The sequence below is a fragment of the Lontra canadensis genome, unplaced genomic scaffold (genome assembly GCF_010015895.1).
Source record: "Lontra canadensis isolate GAN:19392208 unplaced genomic scaffold, GSC_riverotter_1.0 scaffold22, whole genome shotgun sequence".
NCBI classification, from domain to species: Eukaryota; Metazoa; Chordata; class Mammalia; order Carnivora; family Mustelidae; genus Lontra; species Lontra canadensis.
The window spans coordinates 5,691,661-5,709,006 of record NW_022631016.1 but is presented as its reverse complement, the minus strand read 5'-3'; the positions used below and the strand labels follow the sequence as shown (position 1 = coordinate 5,709,006).

Below are 17,346 nucleotides of genomic sequence, written 5' to 3'. Positions count from 1 at the left end.
GGAGACCCACGCAGCTGACAAATGACGGATCTCCCACATACAATAGTGAATAAGACTTGAAAAAGAAATTATGTAATAAGACTTGAAAAAGAAATTATGATTACGCATGGACATATGTCACACAAGCAGCATAGATCATGTGTAATTAAATTGAAGAAATACCAGGTAATTACTTTCTGCTTGTGAGTTGCACCTGCTTTGAGGTTTTCCTGTTTCTCTACCGAGGGTTCAAGGGCTGATGACGTAAGAGTGCATGTGGCAGTGACAAGGCTCAGGTGGGCTTTGGGGTAGGATAACCCATGGAGTAACTGAGGCTCCTCTCCTCTATCAATCTTTGGGGCCTGGGTTAACCTCTCCAAACCTCACCCCTGTCATCAGCCAAAGGGGGTCACAGTGCCCATCTTATAGGCTGTTCTGGTCACTACATCCTCTGCTGATAAACCCAGCACAGGTCTGATACAGGAGAGGCGCTTGAGAGTTTCAGTACTAGCTGCAGAGTGACAAGGGAGGGGACGGAGCTGGAGAGGTAGAGAAAAGGATAAGAAAATGTAGGTTGGTGAATTATCATTAACAGAGTGAAAGATCCAACGGCATAGGGAACTTGGAGGCAGAGTGACAAGTCTTGGTGCTAGAAGGACTCAGGGCCTCAGAGAACTCTCCAGAAAGGCCGAGTCTGCATTCGGGGCTCTTTCCTCTCTACTAAACCAGCTGGGCGGCAAGCATGTGAGCTCCCCAGCTAAAAGGAGGTCACCGGTTCCTGAGCATGAAGTAAGCTGGGAGCTGCCACTTTCCTGCTTGCCCAGAACTGATTCTAAGAAATGAAGTTGTCCCTTTCTGAGCCTGTGACAGCTCTAATAGCAAAACTGAAGGGACTGAGGGGAGCAGATGTTTATAAATAATGCTGGCTACAATGAACTTTAAACCCCTCTTCTCCCCTATATTGACTATACTGATGCCATCCTTCCCAAGGAAAGTGGCACAACACAGCCAATGTTCTCAGATGTGCGGGCAGAGTTTAACATTTTCATGTTGCTTCATGAAACTTCTGTACGTTTGTAATTCCAGGGGTCTAAGGAAGCAGCTGTAACAACCCTTTCCACTCTCACCCGTTACCCCCGAACTAAGAGTAAAATGTTAACTCCCAGGTCAGGGTCTTGTAGCAACTTCAGCAGCACAGCCAATCCAAACTCAGGTCCTCCTTGCATTCCCAGGTAAGGGACCAGATGTCCCAAACATGCAGAGCTGGCCCACGTCTCCATCACTGAAGGAGAGAGGGATGTAGGACCATCACTGATGGAGAGGGGGATGTAGGACCCTCTTTATGCAATTCAGGGCCTGGCTGGGTTTTCAGTTAATCACACAGAAGATACAGGCAAGCAAGCCTTTTCTGGGACTCCTCACATTAATGCATTTGAACACTGGTTTAGGGGCAGAAATGCTCTAGTCCACTCGTCTCCCACATCTGAAGGCTTCGTGAAGACGAGCGGTGGGAGAGGTGGGGACCTGGAGGAAGAAGGACAGGGAAGATAAAACAAGTAGTTGCTGGACTGGACCTAAATGCGCCTTGGAAATAATGAGGCACGTCCAGCCCGTACAACGGACTTGTGCGCCAGCACACAAATACCTTTTCCCCTCCCGACCTGCTGTCTCAACTAAGAAGGACTGCGCTGCACGTTCTTGGATGGCATTTAGGTTTGTCAAAACCTTCTCTTATTCATCCAGCCAAAAAGGATGGCTGATTGCTGTAGGAGCCCTTCTCTCCTGTGCGGGCCATGCATGGGCGAGTGCCAGACGGCTCCTTCAGTCTGAAAGAGAAATCTGTCCATCCACAGATGCATTCCTGGGTTACCTGCTCCTTGTGCACTTGTGGGAGACGCAGGGAGGAAGGGGAGTGTACAGTGCAGAGGGGCCTCCGGATTCGGTGGGAAAAAAAGATCCCAGGATTTAGAGGAGGCAATTGTGTTGATGATCACAGCTGGTTTCTAGAACTTTTAAAACAAGGTGCTACAAGCTGGGTGGCTCAAAACAACAGAAGTTTATCATTTCACAGTTCTGGAAGCCAGATGTCTGACGTCAAGGCGCTGACAGGACAGCGGTCCCTCTGAAACTTGGGGGTACATCCTTCCTTGCTTCATTATGGCTTCTGGTGGTTGGCCCCCAATCCATGGTGCTCTTTGGTTTGCCATAACATCATTTCAGTCTCTGCCTCCATCATCAAAGGGCATTCTCTCAACATGGCCATCTTCGTATGAGAACATTGGCCCTGTTGGGTTAGGGCCCCCCGTACTCTGGTAGGACTTCCTCTCAAACAGATCCATCTGCAACTACCCTATTCCAAGTAAGGCCACACTGTGAAGTAGGAGGTTAGGACTTCACCATGTCTTCTTTTGGGGGGACAATTCAATCTATAATAATCGTGTTGGTCATTGGGACAAAAATGGCAGCTAGTAGGGTGTGAGGCCTCCTTCTCTCTCTTAAGTTTTAAGGTTGACTTTTTGCTTGTCTGGTTATGCCATCCCTGAGTGATGAAGTAGGGGACACAGCACTAACTGGGAAAGTTTCTAACTCAGTGACAGTTCTAGCCAAAATGTGACTGAATATGCTGTCTTTCATACCTCAAAATTGGGCTCTCGAGACTCAGATGCCCAAACGAGCCTGCCGCCACACACTAGTTTACAGTGGGCCCTCATCCCGAGGCTGTTAATGGAGCAATCATTCTGGCCCTCAAGTTTTGAGAGTATAAAAGATCAAAGAAACCTAAAAAATTCGATGAGTAATACGGAGGAATTGCCCGGTGGACCAGTCTCTAACCTAAAGGCAAATGATTCAGTTGTGGTAACAAATGACATTTTTTATTCTCAGGAGAGAAAGCAGTCCAGGCATGGAAACACAAACATGATCTTACATTTAAAATCTATGTTTTCCTAGATGAAATAGGCCTCTCTTATTTTTAAGAAGTTCCTAAAGAAACTCAGTATTATATGGTAACTCTGTTTTTTTGTTTGTTTGTTTCAAGTTTTTATTTAAATTCCAGTTAGTTAACATACAGTGTAATACTGGTTTCAGGAGTAGAATTTGGTGATTCCTCACTTCCGTACCACACCCAGTGCTCATCACAAGTACCCTTAATCCCCATCACACATTAAACCCACTCCTGCCCACCTTCCTCCAGAAACCCTCAGTTAAGAGTCTCTCATGGTTTGCCTACCACTCTGATTTTATCTTATTTTATTTTTCCTTCCCTTTCTCTATATTCACCTGTTTTGTTTCTCAAGTTCCACATAGGAGTGAAATCATATGGTATTTTTCTTTCTCTGACTGACTTATTTCACTTAGCATAATACACTCTAGCTCCATTCATGTTGTCCTAAATGGCAATTTCCTTTTTACGGCTGAGTAATATTTCATTGTGCATATATATATATATATATATATATATACACACACACACATATGTGTGTGTATAAATATAAATACAAATATATATATATATGTGTATACACACACACAACTTCTTTATCCATTCAACAGTTGATAGACCTTTGGGATCTTTCCATAATTTGGCAACTGTTGCTAGTGCTACCATAAATATCAGGGGGCATGTACCCCTTTGAATCTCTATTTTTGAAGTACAATTGCTGGGTTGTAGGCTAGCTCTATTTTTAACTTTTTGAGGAACCTTCATACTGTTCTCCAGAGTGGCTGCACTGGCTTGTGTTCCCATCAAAAGGGCAAGAGGTTTCCCCTTACTCCGCATCCTCGTCAATATCTGTTGTTTCCTGAATTGTTTAATTTTACCCATTCTGATGGGTGTGAAGTGGTATTTCATCATAGTTTTTAATTTCTATTTCCCTGATGATGAGTGACGTTGAGCGTCTTTTCATGGGTCTGTTGACCAGCTGCATGTTTCTTTGGAGAAATGTTTACTCATGCCTTTTGCCCATTTCTTAATGAGATTACTTGGTTTTTGGGTGTTGAGTTAGATAAATTCTTTATAGATTTTGGATACTAACCTTTATCAGGTATATCATTTGTGAATATCTTCTCCCAATCTGTAGGTGGCCTTTTAGTTTTGCTGGTTGTTTTGTTTTGCTGTGCAGAAGCTTTTCATCTTGATGGGGTCCTGACTGTTCATATTTGCTTTTGTTTCTTGCCTCCAGAGATGTGTCCGGTAAGAAGTTGCTGCAGCCAAGGTTAGAGAGGCTGCTGCCTGTGTTCTCCTCTAGGATATTGATGGTTTCCTGTCTCACATTTAGGTCTTTCATCCATTGGGAATTCTATTTGAGACACCTTCCATACATGTTCCAGAGTGGCTGCACCAGCTTGCATTCCCACCAATAGTGTAAGAGGCTTCCCCTTTCTCCACACCCTCACCAACACCTGCTGTTTCTTTGTTTTTATCCATCCAGCCCATCTTGCCTTTTGGGTAGAGAATTCTACTTCCATTGAGAGTAACATTGATTGGCGAGGACTTACAAATGCCCTGTTATTAATGGTTCCTTGGCTGTTCTTCAGCTCCTCTGTTCCCTTCTTCTTTGAGGTTTTGTGTTCCTTGAAGTTTTTCATTGCTTTCTTCAACTAGACAGAGCAGTTACGCCTTCGAGTCTTTGTTAACTGAGTCTGGGACGGAAGTGCCTGCAAGCTTCCTGGGTCTGCCGTCCCCCCTGCTCTATGCCTCTTGCTCCCTCCTGTGGTGGACTTCTTTTCTTTTCTTTCTTTTTAATTATGTTCCATTATGCACTGTACAGTACATCGGTAGTTTTTGATGTTGAATGTTTCATGTAGTGTTCAATGACTCATTAGTTACGAATAACACCCCACCCACGCTCATCACAACACGTGCCCTCCTTAATACCCGTCACCCTGTTACCCCCTCCCCTTTGAAACCCTTAATTTGTTTCCCAGGGTCCATAGTCTCTCATGGTTTGTCTCGCTCTCTGATTTCTCCCCTTCAGATTTCCCTCCTTTCCCCTGTGCTATTCCTTATGTTCCACATATGAGTGGAACCAGATGATAATTGTCTTTCTCTGCTTGATTTACTTCACTTAGCATAATCCCTCCAGTACAGTCCATGTCAATGCAAATGGCCTTTCTGATGGCTAAGTAACATTCCATGCATCTGTACCTTTGGGGTAAATATCTAGTACTGCAATTGCAGGGTCACAGGGTAGTTCTATTTTTAAGTTCTTGAGGAACCTCCCTACCGTTTTCCAGAGTGGCTGCACCAGCTTGCATTCCCACCAAGAGTGTAGGAGGGTTCCCCTTTCTCCACATCCTCACCAACATCTGTCCTTTCCTGACTTGTTAATATTAGCCATTCTGACTGGTGTGAGGTGGTTTCTCATTAAGGTTTTGATTTGTAGTTCCCTGATGCCGAGTGATGTTGAACAATTTTTCATGTATCTGACAGCCATTTGTATGTCTTCATTAGAGAAGTGTCTGTTCATGTCTTCTGCCCATTTTTCGACATGATTATCTGTTTCGTGTGTTTTGAGTTTGAGGAGTTCTTTGTAGATCCTGGATATCAGCCCTTTGTACTGCCATTTGTGAATATCTTCTCCCATTCCATAGGTTGCTGCTTTGTTTTGTTGACTGTTTCCTTTGCTGTGCAGAAGCTTTTGATCTTGATGATGTCCCAAAGGTTCATTTTTGCTTTTGTTTCCTTTGCCTTTGGAGACATATCTTGAAAGAAGTTGCTGTGGCTGATGTCGAAGAGGTTAGTGCCTAGGTTCTCCTCTAGGATTTTGATAGATTCCTGCCTCACATGGACGTCTTTAATCCATTTGGAGTTTGCCTTTGTGTATGGTGGAAGGGAACAGTCAAGTTTCATTTTTTTGCTGTCCAATTTTCCCAGCACCACTTATTGAAGAGACTGTCTTTTTTTCATTGGGTATTTTTTCCTGATTTGTCAAAGATTAGTGGACCATAGAGTTGAGGGTCCATATCTGGGATCTCTATTCTGTTCCATTGGTCTATGTGTCTGTTTTTGTGACAATACTGTGCTGTCTTGGTGATCACAGCTTTGTAATATAGCTTGAGGTCAGGCAATATGATGCCCCCAGCTCTGTTTTTCTTTTATATCATTCCCTTGGCGATTCAGGGTCTTTCTGGTTCTAGCTCTTGTTCTAGCTCTTTGAAAAATGCAAGTGCTATTTTAATAGGAATGGCACTGAAAGTGTAAATTGCTCTGGGCAGGATAGACATTTTAACCATGTTTATTCTTCCAATCCATGAGCATGGAATGGTCTTCCATCTTTTTGTGTCTTCTTCAATTTCTTTCATGAGTGTTCTGTAGTTTCCAGAGTATAGATCCTTTACCTCTTTGGTTAGGTTTATTCTTAGGTATCATATGGTTTTTGTTGCTACTGTAAATGAAATCTTGTGGCAGAGTTCTTAAATTTTCACACCTCCTCTCCATCGGGCAGGGCACCAGGCAGAGTACTGACAGCCTCCTTTTGTTTTCCCAAACAAAACTTGCTAAAGTCTGTGGTCTGTCTCTCCCTGGCCCAAGATTTGAGCTGGCTTTCTGTGTGTGCTCACCAGCCATCTGCCAAAGCGTGGGAGCATGGGCAGGGAGCCGGCCACAGGGTCGGGGTGCGGGAGGTGCGGGGATCCGTGGGCGAGGTGTTCCTAGTGTCTCCTGGGCGGGCTTCTCAAAGGAGGCCATGATGCACTTAGGATCCGGGTCCCTGAGTCCCTACTTGCTCCTGGCTAGCCGCTCCTTGCCCCCGTCACGCAGCTCAGGACTCAGCACTGTGGATGAAGCCAAAGGGGAGTCCCTCTGGCAGTGTCCTTCATGGCTGCTTGCTTGCATAGGAGATCTCCCTTGGGCCTCAGCTGTGCCCTCCTGGGGAAATGGGGGTGTGGGAGAGTCAAGCCGTTCCTCTTACCCACTTTAGTGTGATCAAACAATGTGCTGGAACCCCTGCTCTGGAAACCTGGACTTGCACCACGGCTTTCCAAGGCTCTGTCTGTGGGTCACTGCCCAAGTGTCTTCTAGGGGCTCCTGGACCATAGCCGAGAGGGGACAGCACTGGTTCACAGCTGCTGCAGGGCCCACAGCCAAGGGCCCGTAGGCCCATTACCTGACCCTTGAGTGCAGGAGATGCCTCTCAGGCCCTGTGGCATAAGCTGCTGGATCCCCCAGCTCCAGCAGCGGCACTTTTGTCCCCGGACAGATGCCAAACCACTGTGACTAAGGTTGGCGCTGGCGGTGAGGGGAGGGGTTGCAGCAAAGACAAGAGAAACATCACATTCTCTCACGCTGATGAAGTCACTTCCTTCCTGTGCTTCCGAATCCCCAGAGATCTCCAAGCTCTTCCCAGCATCAGTCAGCTCTGGGCTCCCTAAAACACGCCCGGCCCACAGGCTCGTCCTTTCCTAGGTGTGCAAGAGGAGCATACGCACGACATGCTGACACATCTGCGGGCCGTCTGCTGAAACCCGATTTTCTTATGGAGACTTTCTGTGATCTTCCTCCTCCTCCTCTTCTTCTTCTTTTTGTTTTTAAAGATTTACTTACTTGAAAGAGAGAGTGCATGAGTGGGGGGAGGGGCAGAGGGAGAGGAAGAGGGAGAATCAGCAGACTCCACACCCAGCACGGAGCCTGATGCAGGGGTTCCATCTCTCGACCCTGAGACTGTGACCTGAGCTGAAATCAAGAGTCAGATGCTTAACTGATGGAGCCACCAAGCACTCCTGTGATCTTCTTGACAACAAAGACTACACTTTCTTCATGTCTGTGCTCTGGCTCCAGCCCTCAGGCGTGGCATACAAAGGGTGTTCAACAGAAGTGTGTCATAAAAGCAAGTGAACGAGTAGACAAATAATCATGTTGGTTTGAAATCTGAGGGGCTTCCTTCCTAGACACTCTTTCCTCTCCTGGCTGGACAGAGATCCACCAGAATCCTACGCAGTCTTCCAGAGAGGGTGGCCCGATGTCACCCAAGGACAGATGGCCCAGAGCCTCGTGCTTTCTCAGAGTATCCTTCATAACTGTGAAGCAAGACATGCTGGGCTGGAACAGACGAGCACAAGGAGGGACAAGCTCACGCTGAGCAATGAGCTCTGTAGGTGGCTGTGGGTCAGGAGAGAAGACAAGACTGGGGCTGGGCAGTAGTGCTGGCCTCTGCTAAGGCTGTAGTTACACACTCATGAACATGGTTGTGGTTTAGTTCTGCAGAGGTGATTTTGAGTGGGAAACAACTGGTCTGGGGGTGCAGTAAGGAGCAGGGCTGGGCATGGCTTTGGCCTTGGAGATTGAGGAGGTGAGGATACGAGGTATGTGTTCTGCACAGTCCACAGGCACAGGCGCTGTGAAATCTCCTGTCTCCCCTCATCCTAAAACCAAACCAAACCAAACCACACAGCCTAAAACCCGAGTACCCTCCTGCAGGTGGGTGCACATCACAGCAGAATTCTGAGTTGAAATTACCAAGTAGCTCACTAATGGTTGCTTTTTTATAGAAAAAAAGAAAGCTTGCTGGAACTTGAGTAGCCCTGGGATGACTGGCTTTTTTGTTAAATTGGCAGCTTGGACGACCCTCCTCCTTCTCCGACCTCTCAGACGGTGGATGGAGGGGGTCAGCCCCCCAGAAGCATGTGTGCCTTATTTGCTGGAGCCAGCCCGGGGAGCGGGAATCGGGAAGGACAAGAGAAGCTGAGGTATTGAGTCTGAAAGTAATTGCAAAACTTTTCAACTTTAACTTGGATACACGATGGGTTAGAATGTCAATTTGGAATACATTTTTAACTTAAAAAACGGAGACTCTAGAGGAATTTCAGGTGCTTTGGGATACCCCCAGGACCCCCCTCCCCCAGTGGTGGATGTGCGAGGCTCCCCTGTCCGCTCGTCCCGGTTCACGCTGCAGTTCTTCCTCCAGACTCTCAGGGAGCATCTCACTGGTGGATCCCAAGCCGGGACACTGTTGAAATGTGTTGTGAAATCTCGAATTCTGTGTCTTGAATGAGATGCAGGAGAAACAGAGAGAGAACAATGGTGCCTGGAAGCTGCGTCATTCACGGCTCTCAGTGACGCATGTTTGAGTGTCTCCATCACTGTTGCTGACACGGAGCTTTAAGGCAGTCAGCATTATGCAGACATTTCCACCAGCGACCCTCCAGAGCTCCCGACGAGGCTGGGCCCTGGGTGTCCCGGTTCACGGACACGCCTTAGTTATATGCTGTCTGCGAAGGACTTGTCTTCTTCTGTAAAGTGCTCAGACACAGCTGGTTAGCCCATGGGGCTCCTTGTCAGCCCCTCTGTTCGAGCCCTCCCACCCCCACACCTCTTCTGAATTAAAGGCACGTTTCCCACACCCAGGTGAGTTAGCATCATTCTGGGTCCATGTGAAATGTAACACTCATCTCTTGAGACTTTTTAGTTCTGTAAGGTAAAAAGTCACAGGAAGGATCCGACAGCGTCTTGTGGACTCTGTGGCAAGCCTCTGACATGGGAAGGGACAGTGTCTTTGAAACACAACCAGCTTCTAGCAATAGCAACGCTCACGACCATCACCGTCACTGGGAAGGGCGCCGGGGCTCCCGGGCCATACTGGCTGAGGGCTTTGGGAGATAGTGGCATAGGTTGGAACCAGAATGGCTATTAAATCGTTCAGTAAAGCATCCTGTACTCACAGAAATATGGAGGATATTATAAATGCCAAAGAAGGAAGGGATAGCTTGTTCTTGACCTTCTAAACACCAAAAACATCTGAGCGTCCTTCACCATGAGGACTGAACCGGAATCTCATAAACACAGGTGGTGATGGGTATGGGGACATCACCAGCCTCCATTTAATGAATGCTTCATGGCACACCTTCTCAAAGTAGTCTTTTTATCTCCCATAGAATACGCTTTCCATATTCATCAATCTGTTAGAGTATCCTTGATGCCTTTTTCTGAATTCATTGCTCTGGATTTTTTCTAGTGCATACTTCTCCTGTTTTCTTTGCTAATCCTGTTGGCAAAAACTGCCCTGGGGCACCTGGGTGGCTCAGTGGGTTAAAGCCTCTGCCTTCGGCTCAGGTCATGGTCCCAGGGTCCTGGGATCAAGCCCTGCATCGGGCTCTCCGCTCAGCAGGGAGCCTGCTTCTCCCTCTCTCTCTGCCTGCCTCTCTGCCTACTTGTGATCTCTGTCAAATAAATAAATAAAATCTTAAAAAAAAAAATGTCCTGCTGGCCAGTCCATGATCAATGTCACGTGTGGTTGGTTCTGAAAAGTCCCTGAAACATGGGTCACAGTGAACTCACATATAGGACAATAGCACCATCCAACTGTGTATTCAGAAGATGGCCTGGCACTGCCTCATGAGCAGAGACGCCCTCTCGGACCTTGCCCTTGAACTATAAGACTACAAACAAAGTGGATGCTTTCCAGCTGTCCCTAGAAAGACACATCGTCAATGAGCTTCTGTCTTCAGGGAAGAAGATGATGTGAGACTTCGTTACAGCCAGTACTGGGGCCCTTCTGACTATTTGGGAGTGCACCTGCTCTCAGTCATGTATCCAACAGATGTTTATCGAGCACCTCCTTACTTACTGGATAGCAGGCATGGTTACAGACCCTGTGGGTATCAGAGTGGTACCTGGTTAGACCTGCTCTGTCCTCAATTTGAGACTATCTAGTATCGCATCATAGAACAGGAGACGGCAGACAATGGAGCCCAGCCCATCCATTGGGGGGAGATACTCTCCATCTCTGCAGGGCGAGAAGGCTGCTAGGTCTTCAGCAGAAACTTGGGGTAGATCGGCTGGCGGTGCTTGGGGCCAACATGGGGGCCGGTCCAGAGGCCATGGTAGGCACCAAGGACACTCACTGCCATAGCCAAGCGCACACTCCAGAAAGAAGACCAGGATAAGAACCAGGAAGCCAGGAGTAGAAAGGGAGCACAAGGATGCAAAGACCAGAAATAAGTCCAAAAAGAGACAGGACCAAGCTCATCCTCAGTGACACAGATGAGCTCAGTCAGGAAGCGATAAGCTGCTTGGCGCTCCTGTGAGCGCCTCCCTGAAGGGGGCCTCTGGCTGTGGGATTTAGGGATGTCCCATCTCAAGGCACTGCCCCAGATCAAGGGGCTTTCATTTTTCTAAGGATCCTAGCGGAAAGAGTCGTGTCCGCATCGACACAGGGCAAAGGATGGGGAAAGCCTTAGCAGGTGTTTGGTGGGAAAAATATCTTGACATTGACATTGAGTTCCAGAGTTCCATCAGACACACACTGAGGCTGGAGAAGTCAGGAGGGAGGTGCAAACTCCTGCCCGTAAGAGTCTCTCATTTGGGTATTCAACGGACTTTGAGAAGATGTGTTAATTTCAAGGTGTTCTGTTTCTCTGCCGGTAATCGTCATTGTTCGGTGGAGGAATGCCTCTTCTTTCTGCGGGTCCTGTGGCAGCTCACGTAGGAAGTGGGTGTGGAAATGCCAGGCCCTTGCCAAGAGGAGGAGGCTGGGGAGACAGGTGCACCCCTCCTCCTGGCAAGACGCTGGCTTCTGTGGGAGTGAAGGCAGGTCCCCGAGGCGTCTCGGGTCAGCCCTCTCAGGCTGTAAGTTTCTTAGAAAGACAAAACTAGGAGAAGACCCACAAAAGATCTTGGGAGGAAATGAAAGGACTCTGAAAGTTAACACTCCTTTTCTTCTTCAACCAAGGAATGACTCTGCTGCTGCTCAGTTCTAAACAGAGATCATGTGTCTGTCTCAGGTGCCCAGAAGTCATTCTCTCTCCATCAGAAACTGGCTGATCTAATTTCCTCTGTTTCTTTGGATGTGCAGCATAGTCAGAGGCTTCAAATTTAATAAAGGGAAATTCAGCGGCATCGTCAGCTGTGCATAAACTTCAGTAACACCACATTTACAGAGGGACTGGATACAGGTTCTTTGGGTAGAGCAGAGAAACAGTAAAGCGCATTTGCTTGGTGAATTGGAGAATTCACTGGGAAATTAACTCCTGATTTCATTCTCATCCTTGCTAAGGAATCATAAACTTTCTTTAATACCATTATGCAACTCCACTCCTCTCAGCTTGATTACAGATTATTAGGGCTTCCCGGTGTGGAGGATGATGGAAATTAAATTATGTGAGGAGAACGTGCTGCCGTGGTGTTTCTGAAAGTGCTCTTACTGGCACGGAACACACACACAGTGAGGTGCTCACTGTACTTGACCCCGAGCCTCCAGTGGAAAAGTAAGTGGCCGTGCATGGGCAACACAAGCCATCTGTTTGGAGCCACACATCTAGGGAAATATTTAAGGCATTTATTTTATGTTAAAAGAAATACAGGTACTTTATGGAGGCTTATGCGACATGCTTATAGAAAAACCCTGAAGGCTGGTGGGTCCGGAAATAAACCTAGTGCATGGTATAAAACATTTTGCTATCAAGATGTGAGATGGAGAACATCATAATGATTGCATTTCTTTCCAAGCAGGGGATAAATATTCATTGTAAGCTTGTGGAAGTAATATGATGACAAGAAACTTTTTATAAACCCGAGGAAGGGCTTGAGGACCCTTCCTCCAATGTTCCCAACCTCAGGGCTGGATGTGATCACATTTGGATCTTTTCTCCCAAGTCAGTCTCTTCATAGAAGAGAGAGTGTCCAGTTGATAATACTCTCTCCACACAAGGGTGGTTTAGGAAATCTCCCAAAAGTAGTTTAAAGCTGTAACTTGTGAATATATCCACTTACTTTTCTGGTATTTTTGTGTACGTTGATTCATTTGTTTTGAGCTGGGGGTGGGGGGCACTTGGCCCCAGGGGGCACACCTGGCAGTGTCTGGAGACATTCTTTGTTGTCATGACTTGGGGGGTGGTTGTGTTGGTGTCAAGAGGGTAGGGACAGGGATCTGCTACACATCGTATAATGCCTAGGATGGCCCTCCACTGGCCAACACAACAGGAACTCATTCAGTCCGAAGTATGAACAATGCCGAGGAAGAGAAACCCAAGGTTATGCTTATCAACACAAATCACCTCTCTAAACTACTTCCTATCCCCTACATGTACACGATGAAACCAACTCTACGTAATCTAGAATGAAAACAGAACACCAGCTCCCCGCACCACAGTTTTAACGAAACCCACACGCAACGATGACCCATCACAAGGGTGTTGCTCATAGGTGTTGACTCAAAACACACTCACGTTCTCAATGTCCCAGGAAAGAACCAAGAAGAAGGAAGAGGACGCAGGTTACCTCTCGAATAAGACCTGGCTGTAGTCGTCCAGGACGTGGGCGTGAGTGTGCAGAAGGATGGTGTTGTAGGCCACCAACGCCACCATCATGATCAACATCTTCAGCTCGTAGTTGACCCTCAGGAAGACTGAGCAGGAAATCAGTCCCAGGATGCAGCTGTAGATGAAATACTGAAACAGGGAGAGAGATCGGGGGGTGACTCCGGGTCTCTGCTGATAAAGGCTGCAGTGAGCAGTAAAACTGGGGGTCACAATCAAGTTCACTCGGGCAGCTGATGAAAACGGCTGTGAAAGCAGATGCCCTTTTCTGTTTTCTGACCCAGTGGTAAATGCCCCAAAACTTCTGCTTTAGGAAGAACTACTCATTCCGTGTCTCCTGACCCAGTGTCATGTGTGCAGTAATTGTGCAGAGTGCCGCACGGAAACGATTTTTAACCATCTATATTTGAAGGCGTGTCCTGACAAGCAGACGTCCTTTACTTCTCAAAAATGAAAATAGGAATCTGTACCCACTTATAGATTTAAAAAGTCATAGACCACAGAATCTCTCCTAGCCTCGCAATTCTTCGTTGACTAAGAGGGTCAGAATCATTACAGGTAGTTCAGTTAAAGCCACAAGCAAGTCTAGGCGTTTTATTACAAGAGAAACGGTGGGTCTACACCGGGAAGGATTTCACAAACTAACAAGGCTTTGGGCAGGGTGAGCCACGAATTCCCTGGAAGCAGACAGGCACCCCGGGAAATGGGAAGAACCGGATGGGAGGAGGAAAGCACACTCCATCCTGTGTGGCCCCGGGAAGCCGCGACTCACTCTTGACCACAGCGGGCATCGTCGAAAAGGGACGGCCCTGAGCCATCCTCGCTTGGCTCGCTCATTCGTGGGGATTCTATGGGCCAGGGGCCTAACCTGGCTGTGACACGGTGTCTTCAGCTGTGACACAAGGGGAAGAATGTCCTCCTTTTAAGTCACAGAACAGAGTGAGCCGAGCGTGGGGCCCAGAGCCCTGCCCGCCAGGAGGGCCTTGCCCAACGAAAGGTCGCCCGTCGCAGGAAGCCTTTCTCTGCTGCACCAGTTTCTGTGAATGAGGGGTAGCTGCTGTCAGCGTGCCTAGAAGGAGAGCCACGCGCAATAAAGTCTAATAATTTCAATAAAGCACAGACCAGATGGATGCTTAATCAACCCTGTCTTTAAACAAAAGCCCAGCTTGTAAGGCACTCAATTTTCGTGTCATTATATGGAGTAAACCATGCACGGGCTGCTTATTTTTGTCACTTGAGCTCTTTTATTTCCCTGGCTAAGGCCACCCACAGTAAGCTGTCTGGAAGGCTAGTGATATCAGCGCATCCATCCTGGTCTGGGGAAGAAAGCAAGGCGAGGAGTGAGCTGCCCTGGTGAGACCAGGCCCTTCCTTCTCTGCGAGAGGGTGCTCCGTGTCAGCACAGACCCCGCGCTCACGGGGACGGGGAGCTTCATGTCAGCAAGACCAGCAATCCTCCTGGTCACAGGGCAACGGGTCACCCTTTCAGGGGTGAAGCTTTCCCCAGTAAGGCCGTGTTACAGGTGGCTGCATTGCAAGGGGCCCTGAGGGTTCTCAGCCTCCTTTCTTTGACCGGAATTACCTCCGGGATGTCCGTTCTCCCCAGGGCTGACAGCGCTCACCCTGCAGCAGGGAAGAGGAGGAGGAAAGGAGGGGAAGACAGGGGTCTGGATGGGACCGTTCGGGCTGGCCGAGAGGGAAGACGGAATGAAGACACCGTGAGAGGCAGGCAGGAACGGTGCCTCAGTCTCCCCCACAGCAGGAGGCAGGGGAGGGGGGTCTGTGCTCTGAAGCCAGTCCTTATTGCCACGGATTTCAGCCACTGTTACCTTTGCTAAATGGCTAAGGAGCCACCTCAGACGGCAGGTGTGGGGGTTTATGACAGGACACGCACCAGGCCTGGAGGCGACCAGAGCACCCAAGGGGTTGGGGCAGGGAACGTGCGCAGCAGCCTGACACGGAGGCTCGTCCCCACTGGGTCCCCTGATACTCTACTCCTCATGTCTTTTTTCAGTTCATTTTTCTGCTAACTCACTGTTATATTTTTCAAAAGTATGATTCTGGGACAGATTGGAGATTAAAAAAAAAAAGAAAAAAGAAACAAAATGAAAACAAGGCCTTCTCCATGAGGAGTCTGAGGACCCTGGTTTGCAACCTGGCGGTCTTTCAGAGTAATCAGGAGCATTCTAGAACTGCTCCCTAAAAGCCATGAAATTGCCTTGGGAGCTGGTGGGGGGGTGGCGGGGAGGCTCTGTTTCCGACAGGATGCTGCTACGAAAATAATGCTGAAAACCATAGAAATGAACATGACCGACAAGGGCAGCCTAATGGAAGGAGCAGAATTGGGAGCCGCCGTGTGTATCCACGCGTGAGTGCCGGCAGCTGGGGGACGAGGGCTGTACAGGTCTCCTTTCATAACCATCATGATATAGGTACCAAAACCTATGCAAATGTGCCTATGGTTTCACCTTTTAAAATTCAGTCTTAGACTTTACAAACGTTTTCACATTTCAGGAACACTTCCTAGAATATATACATTACTGGGAAGTAGCGTTTAGTCCATCCTTACTAAATAGCTTTATGGAACACTTGGAGGTCACGCACCAGGTGGTCTGGGAACAGATTAAAGTAGCCTGCAGACAGAGGGTGGGTGAACGAGGGGGACAGCTGAGAAGGCCAGGCCTTCTCTGTCTGCAGCCTGCAGACAGAGGGTGGGTGAACGAGGGGGACAGCTGAGAAGGCCAGGCCAGGGGTTCTGAAGATCAGCGTCTGCACTGACAAGGCACCTGCCACGGGGTGCTCAGGTGGGCAAGAGTCCCGAGGACAGGCTCCCAGACAGACTCCCTTAGGGTGTAAGGACTACTGAGCCAATTCTATATAATTCTGATATAGTTGATATATTAGTTAATGATTGCATTATTTATTAACATTTAAAATTAACATTTAATTAATCAAAAATAATATTTAATTACTAAAATCAGTTGTTACTATTAGTTCATCTTAAGGAAATTAACATTAGTTAATATGGTTATTAACATGCTTGATAAAGCTGATCGATGAAGTCAACTTGCATTTTAATGCCAAAGAAACCACCACTATTGTCCTGGGTAATTTCCTTAAGTCTCTTTTGGCCTCAGTGCTCTCCCCTGGAAAACGGGGGTTCCACGAAGAGCAGCCTCACAGGGCAGGTTTTCAGATGAAGTAATACAGATGTCCAACATGGTACGAACGGCCTACAGGGCAAAAATCCTCTCTGGCTGACTTTGTCGGGCATTCTAAAATGACCTTTCTTCCTCCTATAGGAACGATACATCTGACGCTAGAAGTCAGGGAACATACATGGGGACGTCTGGTGGCTCAGCCAGTGAAGCCTCTGCCTTCAGCTCAGGTCATGATCTCGGGGTCCTGGGATCGAGCCCCACAGTGAGCCCGGCCATGGGTCTCCCCCTGCCATTCCCCCTCCTCCCGCATGTGTGTTCTCGGTCTCTCTCAAATATAATCTTTAAAAAACAAATTAGGGAATATATGAAGGACAAATATGAAAATAAGGATTTCCCATAAACTCCAACAACCAACTTGAGCCACTATTGATTATTTTGGGTATATGTTTCTAGCCTTTGTGTGTGTGCGCTATTTATTACTGGTTTTAGTATTTTAGAAAATTGGCAACTTATTTTGGAATGATTTTAAGTGATGCTTCTCAATAGTGGAGTGTGACTATATATTTTTATGTCATTAACTATTTTGCAACGTCGTTTGTAATGGCTGTGTATAACTAAACAGCAGAATGTATTTAAGCAATTAAATTTATTCTAACTTTTAGGTTGTTGGCTTCCTTTCACTTTCTTGTTTGGTTTTGACGTTACATAAACACTTGGATGAACACCTTTGTAGCTCAGTGTTTGCACCTGTGAGATTAATTTCTGAAATTAGTATTGCAGGGTAAAAAGTATGTCTATTTTTATGCTTTTTTGGTGGCTCTTACAGATTATCATTATAAAGAGTCCTATCACTTTATTTTATTATTTTTTTAAAGACTTTATCTATTTATTTGAGAGGGAGAAAGAGCAAGCAAGAGCACAAGAACAGGGGGAGGGAGAAGTAGGCTCCCCACAGA

At 47.2% G+C, this 17,346-nt stretch overlaps 1 protein-coding gene across 3 annotated transcripts in view; it reads right to left on the bottom strand.

The window, feature by feature from the left end:
• Positions 1 to 17,346, bottom strand: part of ADCY2 (adenylate cyclase 2) — a 401,584-nt gene that overhangs the window by 38,227 nt on the left and 346,011 nt on the right. For all 3 annotated transcript variants that reach the window (XM_032861855.1, XM_032861856.1, XM_032861854.1), the window contains exon 18: positions 13,193 to 13,362. In XM_032861855.1, coding sequence (XP_032717746.1) covers positions 13,193 to 13,362 — 170 coding nt within the window. The remainder of the gene's footprint in view (positions 1 to 13,192; positions 13,363 to 17,346) is intronic.